Raw genomic sequence first — 17031 nt, 5'->3', positions numbered from 1 at the left:
CTGCGGGAGTCATAGGAAAAGCCGGAGCGTGTTAGGAAAAATCTGCTTTGTTAGTTTCTTCTGAGAATGCGGAGTCTCCCTGGAGACAGGAGGCTGGCTCGAGTCCAACGCAGTCAACCGCAAGCATAGCAATAATACAAGCCCAGATCCTATTTTGGCCACGTGAAGCTGTGAGAAGTTGGAATGTGTTGCTGTTCTGTGCTGGAGCATCCTCAACTAGGGTCTGCTGAGATGTAGGCTGAGGGTTTCTTAGCAGTCGTGTGAGTAGCAGTTGGAAAGGGAGAAGGTTAGAAAACAGATAAATGAACTGGGAGGTGGAAAAGAGAAAACGATTGTCTTTAAGGCAGTACAAATGCTAGCTTGCTTTCTTTGTTGAACAGAGCAGGAGACATTAAATTGCAGTTGGTAACAGCTGTGGAATACTCCAACAGTGTATCCAGAAGGTGGATCACAGAGCAGGGTGGTGCTCTGGGGGTTACACATTGGTTGTCCTGCACAGAACTAGACTCTTGGAAGCCCACCATCTGATGTACAAAGAACACAATCTCAATGCAAATGCCAGCTCTTTCACTGGTGAGGTTTTGTGCTTCTTTTTTTTCTGCTGTGAAACCTGACAGCAGTATCTGCTCAATATTCTTTTCCATTAAGTGAATCACAACTGTGTCACTTGCTGCTTTCTTTGGGATCATAAATTGAGAAGCAAAGCAGGAGCTGGGACAGTCCCTGACATCTGGCCAAACTGGAGTAGCAAGTACTGAGACTAGAGATGGTAGTTCACCTACAGACTGGGGATCAGCACGTGGGAAATCCTGCAAGTCATCACTTATGCTGGTGGCTTATGTATTCTCTGATTTGGTGCTTACACTTTCACATACAGTATTGTAAAGTCTAGGATATACTAAGCATTGCCTTGTTTCCCTGGGTTATCAGTCTATGCCTGAAGAATTGTTTGGGTAATCCTTTAATTTGAAGATGTTACTAACAGTGCCTATGTGGACACAAGTTCTGAGGGGGTTTTATTGGGAAAGCTGGTTCTGTTGCTGCTGGAGTAGGTCTGTTGGGCCTTGGAAGTGGCAGTGATGGATTGATGTTGCACTAGCTTGTTCTTCCATACGGCTTGCAGAGTACATTAAGGGACCTTCCTAAAACACTGGGTGTCTGGAGTGAGGCTCTGTGGTTATTCAGCAGACTGCGGTAGCAGTTAACCTTTAAAATCTGCTGTCAAGCAGTGTGATCCACCTCTGTCAGGCTGGCCAGAGGTAACAGTAGGATTTAGCACTGATACAGGAAACACTGTGTATGTAGAATCTTAGCAACGTTCAGGAAAGTCTGGTTCAGATCCGGATAGAAGGTTTGCTTAAGTAGTCCCAGTCTGTGCATTCTTAAGTCTTCATGTCTAAAATAATACTCCTGGACACTTGGGAGACTTCTCTTCTTTCATAAGTTTCACAAATAGTACATCTCTTGATGGTGAAGTGGGTATGCTGTAGAAGGATCTTTGAAAGGTTACTCTTGACCTAAATTGTACAGTCAATGGAGAAATGATCACAACACACAGAAAAAGGATAAAGCAACCCTTCAGCTTTCAAACTGCACCTTTTTAGAATGAACCTGTACCAATTCTGAAGTTTAACTGCTGATTGAGCGGTTGCATAGTATGACCCTCAACATAAATAAAGTTGTGGGTTGGAGATGCTGCTGCTAGGTACCCAGGCTGCTTAAGCAGACAGAGGACAGATGGCCTTGAAAGAAAAGAAAGTTGTAAGGGAAAGCAACGAAGTTTGAAGGACTGTTGAAGAAACTGGTCTACATTTTGCTAATGCAGACTGTCAGAGTTTTTAGTTTGCAATGCAGAACAAGTTTTGCTTGCTTTGAATCAACTTCATGAGTTTGAACTTGACTATCTGGTATCATCTACATAGTGCTGGATGTAGTTTTAAACTTGAACAAAAACTGTTGGGTCACTTAAAACTACCAGGAGTGCTGCCATGCCCTACAGGAGCACTCTCCTCTTTCAGGTGCAGTAAGTCAGTTTGTTCCGATTCCCAAACAACTTTTGTCAACACATTGTTTTTATTGTTGGGAGGTGTTTTGGGGCATACCAGCTGAAGAAGGTATTTTAGCTAGTTCTCTCTGTTAGAGAATAGTTTAAATACAACTTTATTTGCCTCAGATCACTACTGTGATCAGTCTCTGCTCATTTCTACTGTTGTATCCTCCAACTCTGAAGTTCTTCCATTTGCTTTTCTGGTAAGACCAGAAGTGATTTGTGCTGAATGAAGTCAGCCTTTTGTCTCAGAACTGGAAATTCATGGCTTTTCTTCTCTTGCTTTTCTTTTTCTTTTCTTCTTTTTTTTTAACTGTTACTCATATATTTGGGGTTCCCCTTGCTGTGGTTAGTTCTGTTGTGACCTACAAATGGATGGATGGATTTTCCGATACTTGAATTGGTTAACTAAAAGTCTAGACTTTCACTTTGCACTTGCCACTTAAGCTGGGATATGTAACACTGCATGTCTTATTGTTAAGATGAGACAAAGTGCTTTTGCAACTCTCTTGCAACTTTCTTGACTTCTCAATAAAATATTTGTTGTCTACGCTTCTAGTAGAAAACCTTTATAGCGTGTTAGCCACGGGGTAGCAGAAGTATCAAAGTTGTGACTTTGCTTTTCTGAGTATGTCAGCTTTGCCTGTCTCTAAGGCCTGAATGAAGTGCTGTGGTAACTGCAGGTATTGACTTTTATTGCATTGTTCTCAAAGCTCAACTTCTTAGAGTGATCAGACCTCTTCAGTGGAAAACCTTTTTTTTGTTTGGTTGTTTCCTTTTCATTAAGTTCATCCCTGTCTTGTGTGCTTCTGCTCCTGTTTTTTGTTCCTGTGTTGTGGTCTGTTTCTGAGACTTTCATTTCAGTTTCCACTTCTCTTTGTTTAGAGACACTGCTTTCGCATGGCAATTCTTAACCTGGTGCTGTGTGTATTCCACACATTGTGTATCTTGTGTAGTTCAGTTACCTTCTTGTTCTTACATTGGTCTTGCATGAGGCATATAAATTATTTTCCCTGTCTCTAGATGTTATTAAATAGCATGACCTACTGTATGTCCTGATCAGAGATGAGTACTGCTGGTCAAATGTGAATGGGGAACTTACCTACATCACATGACTTAGAAAGACTGTAGTCTTGGGGAAGTCTCACTGTTTATTAAACTTGTTGAGAATGTTTTAGAGGTTATTAGTTTGACTTTTCTTATCTGATTCAAATCCTGAAGCTAGACCTGAAGGAAGAATTCTCTGTAGCCTTTTGTTTTGGGATTTGTTATGGCCAGTGACTTCAGTAGCTCTCAGAGGGTGCTTCAACTGCCATAAGCTAGAAATGGCTGGATGCTGCTCTTAGGTTCCAGTTGCTACAGCTTACTGTGCTTTCATGTTTCTTGTTTCTTGCACGTGTGTGTGGAGGGACTGGGAGTTGGTTCCTTCTTTTCTTTTCTTTTCTTCCTCCCCCCTCCCCCTTTAAAAAAAAAAAAAAAAAAAAAAAAAAAAAAAGGCAGTGGACTAATGGTGTTCCTGCTCCCTATGCAGTCTCTGGCCTTATTGCATTGCAGAAAGCACTGCCTGTAAGGTCGAAATTCTCTTTGGTTACCACAAAAGTGGGAGAGGATAATGGAATTCATCCCACCCATCTTTCAGGCAGGCTTAAACAAAGCTCTGAACCACTCTTATTCCAGCCAGTATGCAGCTCCTTTGTATTGAGATGGTTCTCTATCTATTTTATCATTAAATCTGAAATGTTTGTTCCCCTCTGGCCTGCTTGAAGCAAGCATGGAGACTCCCAACATGTATGTAGGAGTCTTCTGTACTGGATCTGTTCGTTTTATGTGTATCATCATTGGTCTAACCAAAAGGAAAAATAAAACAAACAAAACCCAATATTTTTGTCTGACTCTAAGCTATGAATTTGATGTCTCACTTGTTTTAATGCTCCTGCCTTGGTGCCTGAGTGTTAACGTGAGTATTCTTTGCGTTTTGCCCCTGAAAATGAAGATGCATTCAGAGTGTGAAGCTGAATTGGAGCACAGAGTAGGGTGTTGCTCGAGGAAGAGGGGATAGACTGGAAAGCAGATGAAAGAATACTTGTTCTGAAGTTACACTTAAAACCTGGAATTATTACTGCAAATTCTAGTGTGGTTTAGAAATGGCCATGACAGGAAATCATTAGCCTTCTACTTCAATGAGCCCTTCATAATTCTTCAAATTCCCTTTATTTTTACATATTTTGCCTGGTAACAATAATACTTAAAGTGAGACTCCACAGAAAGATAGCCAGTTATCTCAGTCTTATTAAAATTGAAGGTTAAATTTGGCAGTTGGAAGAGCACGTTTGCTTATATAGTTAAGCTTAACCTTTGAGTATGGCCTATAGACTGGAACGGATATTATGAAGAAAATAAGCAGGAAATAACATTCCCAGACCCAGTTACAAGTACGTAGATGCCATCCTTTCTGCTGCTTGTTTTAAATATTTTTTAGGTGGTGCTGTGTTGCAGCTCTTAGACTTTCTAATCTACTGCAAACCAGGTATGGGGGGATGGCATTCCTTCTGCAACCTAACAACAGTTCTGTCCTTCCTAAAACTAACTTTTTATTTTTAAATAAATGCTTATTCCTTTCCTGTAACTGTGATTGTCTGTACCTCTTCTGGAGCTGTGTAGCTGTCTCACTATTCTTGTTCGGAAGCTTAATGGAAGATGGGACCCTTGAAAATTAACAAGGAATCTGAACTTGACCAGCATTTGCTTTGGATTTAGCTGTGTGGGCTGCCAACACAGACAAGTGAGAAAATCCTGCAGCTTGGGAGAATTTCAGATCAGTGCAGGCATTGCTAATTAAATATTCCTCCTTAAACTGAGGCTACATGAGATATTAAGCTGAAAGATTCTGGGGTAGACAGTTGAGCAGTACAGCTCTCCATACAGTGTTTTCCTCATACTTTCTTGAGATATTTAAACTGATAGAGAAGTTCTGTGAGCAAAAGGAAACTGCTTGATGTGCAGTGGACAGTAATGGATGCCCGTAGCAGAAGCAATGGAAATACAGTATTTACGTAGACTCTGTGACATTGCTTATCTTTGTGTAGCATTTAAAATCTCTGTGGTACTATGAAGCAATTATGAGAAGTTAAAAACACAGTAATAAAAACTTGTTCTGAAAGCTGGGTTCTCCAGATGATTACTGAGTAATTGGGCACAGGCATTTAGACCAAAACAAGAAAACAAGCTGTGGAAGTGTGATTTTTTTTTTTTTTTTTATTTTACTCTTTAAGTAAAGAAACTACGTAGGTGTGTAACTTAAGTGGACGTCGTTAAGTTAAGTTCGACGTACGTACGTGGTAAGTAACTCTAGTTAAGTTAAAAGGGTCGGGGTTACTTTAAAGTAACGAACGAAACGCTAAGTTACTTCGTTCGTCGTAACGAAACTACTACCAACCTAAACGAAAACCGTACCCGTAGGTTACCGTTTTACCCCTTTACCTTCCGTTCGGTAAGGACGACCTTACGTTTTTTCGTTTTACCGAACCGTAACCACCTACCTCTACTACCACTAATTAACGTTCGTTAACACGTCACGCCTACGGACCGGAACTAAACTTCTCGTACCTTAACGACGACTAGGTCGGTTCGGTTACGGTCCTTAACCTTAAACGGTTTACGGTACGTTAAACGGTTTTACCCTTTTTCGTTAAAGGTAAAGTTTGGGTCGACCAAACTAAACTTACCTACCAACTAAACTTAAGTTAACGACTAGTTGGTAAGGTAAGGTTCGGACTTAGTTACTAGTTAGTTTACTTTCCGTTGTTTTTAGTTTTTAGTTAGTTTCCGTTTCCCTTTTCGTTCGTTACTTTTTTTAGTTTTTTTTTTTGGGCATGTGAAGTGGCAGTTCATGTATTTCTGTATTTTTGATTGCCTTTCTGCTATTTTTTGTTTTTTTGGTGGTTTTTGTTTTTTTTTTTTTTTGGTGAAGAAAACAACAGCCTGTTTGCACCTGCTTTTGTGCTTCTTGTGGAATGAAAAGGGGTTTCTTCATTAATCACAGGAAGTAGAAGCTCTGATCCTCAGTGTATTGGTACTTGTCAAAAGCCCTTGCTTTCATACACTACAGCTGAGAATACAACTGAATCTGTTTTTGTTTTTTGTTGTTGTTGTTGTTGCTTGTTTGTTTACTGTACAGATCAGGGATACATAAACACAGTTCTGCACAAGTTCTTTTGATATTTAAGCTCTGCCATCTACATCCATGGGGAGGTAACATTATTAACAGCTGTAGCTAATGTGCTCTGCCTGTTTTCTGCTTACTATTGCCTTAGTATGTAGGAGCTGAGAGGAATGTGCACCAATCTGCCATATTGTTAAATACCAGTTCTGAAGTGAATTTACATAAATGCAGACTGCTGCTTAGTGTAGCATTAGAGCTCATCACTGCTGTCTTCCAAAACACACGTGATGGGTTGTAGATTGTAACGTACCATTACAGACTTTGTAGGTACAACCCATGTCTCAGAAATGTGATTTGCCTTCATAGAAATTAAGTATGTACTTGATCAACCTTCTCAGAAAATGAGGGCATATGGCCTCCACTTTGTCACTGCCAGACTCTGAAACTTTAATCACCGGCAATGCAGAGAATCATCTCTTTTCACTCAGTCTGCTGCACAAAAGCGTAGAACTTCATGTTGGTACTTGCATATGTTATGCAAAATCCCTTGGACCAAAACATTTGTATTCTGTAGGCTTTTATTCTGGAAGATAGAAGTCCTGTCTAGCTTGTCTGGGGAAGTCTATGTTGGCTCTAGCAGGTTAAAGCAACTGAAAATAGTTGAAATCAGTGTAGTCTGGTGCTTGAAAGGAGTGGTCCTATACTTCTTCTGCTATCTGCATAAGTAGCTGTTCCAGGAAACTTCTGCTGAAAATCATTGGAGAAGAGGGGCAAACCTCTGAAACCTCTATCTAGCTTCTGGCAGATGCCTCCACCTGTCTGTAGCAGCTGCTGCTCCACTTTTAAGGAAACAAATAATTCTTATCTTTTCTACCCAGTTTGTGTGGCAAGTGCAAAATGTCTGCAGGAACTAAATCTTTGCTGTTTCCTAGCAGTCCCTGGCATTTACAGCCTGTTCTGCTTCCAACCATGAAGAAGCTGAAATGTGTTAATCAGCTGCCATCTAATGTTTTGCCGTCCTTTGAATTTCTCTGCCAAAGAACACACAAAAACATTACATACCAAGTGAGAAGCACCAAGTGGTTGCAGCTTTCAATGTCTGTCACTTTTCTACATGCTGCCAGAGGCTTTTTGTGACAAGTTGCCCAAGAGATACTGCTATAATGCGGTGCCTTTTTTCTAATAGAGGGATCTTTCTTGACTGAGCAACCACAGAATCATTTAAGAAGTTCAAGCTTAGGAAGATGCTGATGCCCACCTTCTGAAAATCAGGCCCGTGTTTGACCTGAGAGGATCTCAGTGCACACATCAGCATTTAAGAATGCTGACTCTACTGTGCCAGGAAATTGAAACCCTCACTGCAAATTGCAGGCAAACTGTGAAATGTGCAGCCAAAGCTTGCATGTGGAATTGCAGGTGATGGGTTAAATGGTCTTGAAACCAAGCTTCATTCATTCCTTCACTTATGTTTCTTACTTACACAACATTCATCACTTGTCTTTCTATCCTTTTCATCCATCTTTCTTGCACTAGACTGATTCTTAACTGTTGCCTTTTTGAACTTTTTCCTTGAATGTCTGACTTCCGTTTTGTATAGAACAAGGTGTAACTAATTGTTTTGTCGCTACTTGAAATTTTCATTGCAGAATGTATGCACATGCTTTCTTTCAATGCAGGAGGTTATGAGCTACGTAGGAAGGAAGGATTAGCAAGTACCTTCCTGCATTCTTTTTTTTTTTTTTTTCCTTAAAACAAACATCTGTCACTATGGTAGGAAATCCTAGGAGTATCAGGGGTGTGACTTGTTTCTGTTCTGTAATCTTACTTAGTATAGCCTATATAAGGAACTTGATGGTCTGTTTCAACTGAACTTCTTGGTGTATGAGCTCTTCAAATGCTAGGGAATGAAGAAGGTCACAGGCCAGGGCTGTGATGACAGTTTACCTGACTTGTGAAGACATGCCAATGACAGGAAAAAATGATGAGAGGAAATGGAGTTGTATGATCTTGTAGCTAAAGCTATGAGAAGCAAAGCTGGTTCAGGCCTTGCCTCCATTAATTTAGGCACGTACCTTCTTACCACCTTATTTAATAGGAAGGGGGAAAAAATTATAAGCCATCAGAACACAAAGTCACATACTTATTTGATGTGCTAACTTAAGGCTAGATTTTCTTTGGTCTTCTGGTGCGAGTCATGTATAACTAAGTGCTGCTGAAGGAGTTCAATTTCATACAGATTATAACAATTTAAATCACTCAAAAACAAAATGCTTCAAAAGTTTTAAATTCTGCCTAACAATCAAAATGCTCAAATGTGCTGAACATCGTGTTCTTTGAACCCTGTAGCTGCTCCCTAAACAGATTCTGAAAGCATGCTCTTCTCAGCATCATCTCATTGATAAACTAGGCTTGACAAGTCTTTTGGAACTGAAGTGTGGGCAGTGCTAATCTTAACTGCAGCACTCTGACTTTTGCCAGCTTTTGTTGTATGCATTCCTAAAGTGCTGGGGAAGTGGTGCTGCAGCTGAGATCCCAGTGACTGAAGTATTCCAGCAGGGTGAAGCACCTCTGCAATGGTAAACTAAGATTATCCAGCAAGCTGATCTGAAGTAATTTACATGACAGGGTTGTCCTGCTCAGTCCAAAAGCCTGTCCTAGGGGCTTCTTGTTCTCCATAGTAACAGTAAAGCCTGGAAGTAGCCTTAGGTAAAACCGAAAGCTGTAGAAACAATGGATGTGGTACTTAGTTCTGCAAAGCAGGTCCCCTGAGCCCTGTTGTAAACTGAAGTTAGCTCCTAGATGCAGCCTGACCTAAATCAATAGCCTATGGTCGCTTTGCACGCTCTTGCAATCAGCATTTCCTCTGGGTCCTTCTTGTGAATGTCTGTGTTCCGTGTCTGAAATGCCTGTATCTTTACTTTCTTGTCTCCTCACCGGGCTTTCAAAAAATTGTTTTACTTCTATCCTGAAATTAACTTCATGCTAACTTTCTCAAATACTTCTGTGGACACTTAAGGAAGCTCCCTACAGACCTGCTGTCCACAGTGGTCACTCCACAAATTATCATGAAGACTTCCTATTGCATAACACTTTCCTGGGATGAAAGCAGAACTAACATATTAATTAATTGAATGTGAGGTACCGAACTGCAAGCAGTTGCTACATTCAAATGGCACACTTTTATTTATGATAATGCCAATAGGTTAAATATGCAAACCCCTCTGGAAAGAGTAGAATTGCTGCAGGGTAGAAAAAGCTTTTAGTGCCTGCAACTGGGGGACGACCACACAGAGCTCTGACTTTTTTTTGTTGTTACAACTATCTGAAGGGAAGGCAGCCCTTCCCACAGCAGCTATGTGGGAGCTTGGTTCTCCCACACAGTCTCTCTTCAATCTAAAAGTACATCTAAAAGCTTCCAAGCCACAAGTAAGAAAATGCGCACCAAGAAGCAAAAACATCTTATAGTCAGAAAAAAAATAATGACTGCCAAGCATAATTTTATCTATTCTACTGTTTCCTCTTGCTAGGAAGAAAATTGCTTTTTTTTATTGTTGGTTTGTTTTTCTCCTTCAGAATTAAGAGAATCCACTGGCAGTAAATAGCTTCTGTGGGGTACAGGTTGAGTCACTTGTTAAGAGGAGGAGGGCATGACTAAGTCCAAGGGATTGGTATTGCAAAGGGCTATGGAATTCATGCACTGAAGGAGATTCCTTGGCATTATCACTTCTACAAGTCTCTGGGCTTTTTTTGTTTGTTTCTGAGGATGACAGGGTGTCAGAGGAGAGAAGCCTCTTTAAATGTTACCAGCACTACTGAACTATAATTGTATTTGCACGTAATCTGAGGAGGACTCCGAAGAAGTTCTCTACTAAATGCTGATTTAATTCCCTTGAACTAGATCAAATGAGACTAGGCTTCAAACCTTTTAGTCAGTTGTTTGTTTTTTTTTTTAAGCCTTGGTTTTTTTCTTTCTTGTCTTTTTTTTTTCTTTTTTTCATCTCATGGAAAAACTAATTTTCTGTCCAGCTCCTCTGACTGAGAGGATACTATAGAGCGGGAAGTGTGGTCCATGCTCATCTTGTCTTGTCACATCTGCTCCATAATAAAAGCTATTTGCATAGGGATTTCTGTGGGGATTTTATTGCTGCTGGGTATAGCAGTACCTGTCACATAGGTCAGTCTCAAGTTAATCCCACTGTACTATGGTGTTGACTGTTGTCTCGTTGCATCCTTTAACATAATTGTAGACTTCTGCTAAAATCACTCCATAAAAGCTGTACTTTGTGATTAGCATTATGTTTCAGGAACTTGCCAACTAAGTACAGGTACGTGGCCTTGTGCTGACTAATTGAGAAGTCAGACAGCTGCTATTAAGCTATTCTGATGGCACTAGGCAACCTGACCAGTTAGACATCTGCTGTATAGAAGTCAACAACGTGATGTACCTTTTGTAAACTTAACTGGGTGAGGCAGTGCTGCAGCATTTGTGTTAGCTGACCAATTTAATGCAGTATGCAGATTTGTGAAGAGGAGCTCAAACAAGCCTGCAGGATAAAGGGGAAAACTAAAACTGATCTTCATTTTCAGAAAGTAGTATATATTTTTAGACCTGCTCCCCTCCAAAGGGGCTGTCAAATGCTCGGATTTCTGTAGCCTCTTGTCTACATCCCCATGCTTCACCTGAAACAACAACAATCTTTGCAGTAATGTTCTATTACAGAGTTGCTGAGCTTATAACTCTGGGGTGCATTGTTTAGGATAATGTTTCCAAAAATACAATGGATTTAAACCAATGCTATAAAAAGTGCTGACTGACTGATTGTTACTCAGCAGACTGCCCATACAGCTTTTTTGTTATGCTCTACAATCTGCAAGCCTCAATGTACCAATCCATGGCTCTGTTTTTAGCCATCAGCTCTCTACTCAGTGTTGATTACTACAGCGCATAAGTGCACCAAGTCCTGCTATTGCCATCTAGTTCCTCGCTTTCTCCTAGCGCTGTCTAGTTGCAAGACCTCAAATAGGTAAAATAATCTTTCCAAGTGCTTGTGTTGCATTTAACTTCTAATATAACAGCAGGAGCTCCCATTCTTTGCTTTGCATTTAAGTAAGTGCTTAACGAGTGGGGTGCCGTTCCTTGGTGTGTGCTTCTGGCTCTGCTATAGAGCTCACGTGGTGTTCTTACAGGGTGGGCAGGTAGCTGCTTCTTTGGGCTGTTGTGTAGAGAGACAAAGCTCTGGGTACAGGAACAGAATGTTGGGTTTTGTACGGCGTGAAGGCTTTGGTGGCTTTGTTTTCGATTCCTCCCCAAAACCTGACCTGGTGGCAGAGAGGAAGCCCTGCGGGAGCTCTGTCTGTGCTGCAAGTGCAGCTGCCAAGAGCCTAGCTGAGGGGCTTGCGGCTCCGGCTGGTGCAGCAGGCAATCCAAGACGGGTGCAGATAGCTTCTGTCAGCACGGTTGGCCAAAAATCACAGGTCCCAAGCTAACCGCAGGGCGTCTGTCGTGGGTCAGCGGGGCGTGCCTCTTCGTGGCTCTTTTTAGTCCTTTTGTGGAAATGAGAGGGCTGCTTACCCTCCCAGGAGCCTGTCCCAGGGCTCCAGCTGGTTGGAGGGCACCCTGTGCCCTGCCCAGGGCCGGCGCTGCGCCTGGCACTTTCCTGCCCTGCCCTCGGGGCGGCCGCGCGGGGTCGGAGGTGTAACCCTGCCCCTCTGGGCGGCCGTGAGGGGTGCGGCGGGACTGCACTTAGGTGGCCCCGCTCTCTGCGGAGGAAGAAAGGCAGTCCCGGTTGGCTCCAGGAGCCTGATCGAAAGGGAAGATGTGAGGGAGAGGGGCTGCCTGGGGGACTTGCGGCGAGGGGCTTGAGGGCTGCCCCGCGACTCTGGCCGTTGGTGGCACGGCCACCCGCGCCTGGGAGCCGTTACAGCGTCTGGGCGGGCTTTGCTCTGTGAGAGGCTGCGGGAGACACCCGGAGAGCTTGGACGGTGTGCAGCTTGCCTTCCGGCTTGAAGGATTTGAACGAAATGTTGTCATCTGTTGGTTAGCAGCAGAGGATTTTCCTGCCCCAGGCTCTCCTTCACTAATGTCCCCCAGGCTTCTGGCTAACTTCCCTCAGGTTCCTGCTTTCTCCCTGACAAAATACCAGATGAGGTAACAGCACTTCACTAACACTTCTCTCCTTCCCCTTCTTAGGATTTGTTGTGCATGAAATCAGCACGTGAGAAGATCTAATTGGAACTGTAGAGTTCACTTGAAGATGCCACAAATGGAAGAACTCATCTGCAAGTCTCGTCTTTCAGAGCTGCTTGCTCTCTTCCAGTACAAGAAGAATGTTTTTGAGAAAGATGACTTGTGAAAACTGTGCAGGAATCTGGGTTTATGATACTGAGTGAAAGACATCATGCCTTACAGCGGACACTTATCCTGAAGGACTGACACTGTGCTCTCAAAGTAAACTACAAGCACTCTTTATAAACAAAACAGAGAAGACAAAAATAATTCTGATCCTGAACAGGAATAAGAATTACAAGAACTGCATCAGAATGTTTGTTAGTCCTAGAAGAGTCAGAAAATGCCAGTTCTTGCAAATATTTGCCACTTGCTTCATACTGTGTGTCATGATTTTTTGGGGACCATTTGATAATCGCTTTGTAAGCCATATGAAGTCCTATTCATACAGATACCTCATAAACAGCTACAATTTTGTGAATGAAAGCCTGTCCATCAGTAGGGATAACATGGACAGAGTAGCAAGCTACCAGTACTTGATGAACCACAGAGAGAAATGTCAACAGCAGGATGTCCTTCTCCTGTTGTTTGTGAAGTCTTCTCCTGAAAACCGTCATCGGAGAGATGCAATTCGACAGACTTGGGGTAATGAGAAATATGTTCGTTCTAAACTTAATGCCAACATTAAAACCCTTTTTGCTTTGGGACAACCAACAGATCATTTGCGGCAAAGAGACCTTTATCTGGAAGACCAGAAATACAGTGATTTGATTCAGCAAGACTTCTTGGATACTTTTCACAACCTTACTACTAAATTACTTCTACAGTTCAGCTGGGTAAATGCCTACTGTCCTCATGCCAGGTTTATTATGTCTGCAGATGATGATATATTTATCCATATGCCAAATCTTGTTGCTTATCTCCAAAGACTAGCACAAATGGGTGTTCAGGATCTCTGGATTGGCCGTGTTCATCGTGGATCCCCTCCCATAAGAGATAAGACTAGCAAATACTATGTTCCATATGAAATGTACCAGTGGCCCTCTTATCCTGACTACACAGCAGGAGCTGCATATGTAATATCAAGTGATGTAGCAGCTAAAGTATATGAGGCTTCATTGACTCTCAATACCAGTCTTTATATAGATGATGTCTTCATGGGCCTCTGTGCCAACAAAATGGGAATTGTACCACAGTATCACGCCTTTTTTTCTGGGGAAGGAAAGGCTCCATATCATCCCTGCATTTACAACAGAATGATGACATCTCACGGACACGTGGATGACCTTCACTATCTCTGGAAGCAGGCTACCGATCCCAAAGTTAAAAAGCTTTCCTCGGGGCTCTGGAGTAGAATATACTGCAGAATAGTTAATATTATGCTTCTCTGTAAGCTGTATTATGAGAACACGTATCCTTGTTCAGCTGCATTTTCTTAATACTTGAATATCTGTGTTGAAGATCCACTGAGCCAAAACAGAGCAACAACTTTTTTTGCTGTTTATTCAAAATATACGTAAATGTGAATGGCTGGGGTGGGCTTGGGAGGGGTGGGATAGGAAATGAAGCAGGGTAGTGGGAGGATGGTGCCAAGTTCTGTTGAGAAACTGTTATTGGAATAGCTCTCCTATTGTACCACAACTTTCTACATTGTAGCCTGCTTTTATTACTATTATTTTTTTACAGTCTTCACAGGATGAGAATCTGAATTATATGATCATTAAATGAACTATAATGGACTTCTAGACTTTGAAATGGTTGGTGAAAATATCACTTATTTTGAATTTGTTAGCAAGTCCTAAGGTTTTTTTCTTTTTAAAAAGCTAAGGCATGTGGTTTTTTTTAAAAAGTCTACTGCATGAAAATGAAGTAGACCTTTCAAAATGAGAGGAAGGAGAACTTGTGACTCAATTTAGTAGTTCAAGGCAATGTAAATTGGTTACATATATTCAGTATTTTTGAATGCTTCATGGAAAGTATGCCTGGACCGGCACAACTGACAAAGTGCAGGAAGTATAGACCTGCTACAGTCTTTTTCTCAAAGCCCCCCTTATCTTTGAAGTAAGGAAACAGTGACTGAGTGCCCTTTAACTTGCTTCTTCTAAGTAGCAAATGAGCTCCCTTTAGATCAGAAGTGAACTGGAAAGGATGAAAATCTAGTGTTTATGTCAAAGCTCTGTCTTCTGAAAACTTAAGCTGTACGTTTAAACAATCCAGTCTTTAATAAGATAACAGACTAAGCGCATTTAAGACTGCTCTTCTTCTAACAGTGGTTCTGTTTTCTTTTGTTCATGGTCCTGAAGGTGAAAAGCAAGTGAAAGTCATAGTTGTGTTCCTTGAGAGTGTTCTCTATAGCCAATTTGAAGCAGCTAGTGATTTTAAAGAGCAAAGTTTCATGTTTAGCATTTGTTAAATAAGGAGAACGTTTTCTGCACAAAGGTTTGATGTCATGGTGAAAGGTTAGGCAGATGGTGATCCACAGAAACTCAATATACAAAATCACAATCACTAAAACATTTCTCAAGTCTTTTCCTGAGGAGAAAAGACTCTTTACAACGTTATGGTAGTCTTTGTCCCCAAAAGCACGTCTCTTGAATAGAGCTAAATGTTAATATCACATGCAGGAAGAACTAAATACCTGTGCATTGTAAATCTAGGTAGTGCTGAAACTCTGGGTGTTGAGTTGTATTGTGGTGCCATCTAAATGTTGTTTTAAAAAAAAAGTGGTTCTAAGATGTCTGCAGTCTTTTCTTGTATAACTTACTAATGGTGTCTTTACAGTCTCACAGGACAGGTAACTTGGTTGTGGTAGCTCTTCCTGGAGCAGGCACAGGCTATGCAAAGGGCAGTCAGATAGTGTTTGTGAACTGATTCAATACTGGAACAAGTTAGTGTAGGTAATTAAAAACTACTTCTGAAAGATTGAATGAGTCAAGTTTATCAGCAAGCAGGAACATGCAACCCAAGAACTTGCAGGGTACCAACGATCTGTCACAGTCTTGAGATCTGCTGATAATGTACTGCCTATGCTCCTTGCTTTCTGAGATGTCTAAAGCTGGCCTTTTCTCCTCTGCCTGAAGTTTGTTGCTGCTGTGTGGAGTAGTGAAGCATTTAATGTCTTCTAACTTCACTTTAGAAGAGTTGTATGTGGCATGGCAGTCTTAAGCTGTAAGTGGTAAATTGTTTAAATCATTGCTGCTGTTCTATGAGCTGTGCTGCGTTTTTAATGATTTGAATGTTAATGGTAGAAGGTAGCACTGAATTAAAAAAGCAGCAGTGAGCTTGCTGACTGTTCATGAAACTGCCATTTCAGATGGATGCTAAGTAGCTACTAGATTTAAGTGAGTATGTAACTTCACAATTGGTTTTCCAAGAGGAAAATAATAATTCTAACTCTCGACAGAATGTTAGGTATGTATAGATCACAAACTCATTTATCAGTATTAAAATAATTGGACTGCAACACCTGTACTCTAGAAAAACAAACCTAGTTCATCTTCCCTAAACAAACTGGAGGATTTTTTTTTGATTTTTTTTGATTATTTTTTTTTAAGAAAACAAGACAACAAACCTAGATCTTTAACCTGCTGGCTCTGTGTAGGTGCAGGTGGGGGGAATGCACACAGAATGTGTTCAGTACTTGAAGGAAAAATTCTTCATCAGATCTAGGACCTGTTGCAGGCCATTTAACTCAACAAGATGTACAGTAAAATGGCACAACTGGAAATGCCTCCCCATTCACTTCAGGGGAAAGAGGGTCTTGAAATTTATATACAACCAAAGTCTTCTATTAAGACTACAATTTTTCTGGCGTAAGTGTGCATTAGGATTTGTTTTCACTCTTACAAGCAAAGTTCAAGTTGTAAGTATCTTAAACTTCTATAGTGACCTAGGTAACATCTAAAACACTACTTTAATGTAGCTTGCTGTTATTTGAAACTCACTTTTGACCATTGAAATATGTTGTTTTGTGCCTAATTTAAATTTTGTTTGGGTTGTTCCTTAAAAGGGCCTTGGTGTTTGTAGTTTGCATTTTTGTTTGCTGCAGTGAAAAAAGAAGCTGCTCATGAATAAAAAGAAAATTATGAACGCACTTCTTTAAAAAAAAAAAAAAAAAAGAAAAACACAATGAAAACCAACTTTCTGGTTCTAAACACCAACTTAACATTTGCACACCTTTAAATAGAACCTCTTTTAATAATCATCTTGGTGCTCCAATGCAGGGCTGTCAGGTTTTACTTCTACAAGTAAAACTGTATCAGCTTGAATGGTCATGCCTCATTAAGAGTTTGACATTGTTGCACAGCGTGTTTAATGCTAAAATTGTTTTTACCTGTTTGTTTGATTTGCATCAATTTCCCTTTGATATTACTAATTTTTATACAAAGTATTCAATATTTATTCTTAAACTTTGCTCTGTACCACAAAAAGACAATTGTTTTGTAAAATTTGATTTGAATAAACAGACTTGTTTCTTTTCTTTAAAAAAAAATAAAATTAGAAGTTTCTTCTTGCTTTCTTTTAAGTGATGAACTTGGCTCTGATGCTTAGATGCTATTCTGAGGGCAGTGAGGGAGTGTCCTTCCAGAGGTACCG

General features: G+C 40.9%; 2 protein-coding genes across 15 annotated transcripts in view; one reads left to right on the top strand and one right to left on the bottom strand.

Moving 5' to 3' along the window:
• The window catches only part of B3GNT5 (UDP-GlcNAc:betaGal beta-1,3-N-acetylglucosaminyltransferase 5), a 17600-nt gene extending 1904 nt beyond the window's left edge, over positions 1-15696 (top strand). Inside the window, exons 1-2 of one of the 5 annotated variants that reach the window (XM_019619113.1) lie at positions 10256-12027; positions 12400-15696. In XM_019619113.1, coding sequence (XP_019474658.1) covers positions 12750-13874 — 1125 coding nt within the window. In that variant the 5' untranslated portion in view covers positions 10256-12027; positions 12400-12749 and the 3' untranslated portion in view covers positions 13875-15696. The other 4 variants (XM_019619114.1, XM_019619112.1, XM_019619111.2 and 1 more) reach the window with 4 other exon arrangements.
• Positions 1-17031, bottom strand: part of MCF2L2 (MCF.2 cell line derived transforming sequence-like 2) — a 148340-nt gene that overhangs the window by 55126 nt on the left and 76183 nt on the right. The gene's annotated exons all lie outside the window — the stretch shown is intronic.

This window comes from Meleagris gallopavo, chromosome 11, assembly GCF_000146605.3.
Source record: "Meleagris gallopavo isolate NT-WF06-2002-E0010 breed Aviagen turkey brand Nicholas breeding stock chromosome 11, Turkey_5.1, whole genome shotgun sequence".
Taxonomy (NCBI): Eukaryota; Metazoa; Chordata; class Aves; order Galliformes; family Phasianidae; genus Meleagris; species Meleagris gallopavo.
The sequence above is the reverse complement of the archived record's forward strand: the minus strand, read 5'-3'. Positions and strand labels throughout refer to the sequence as shown.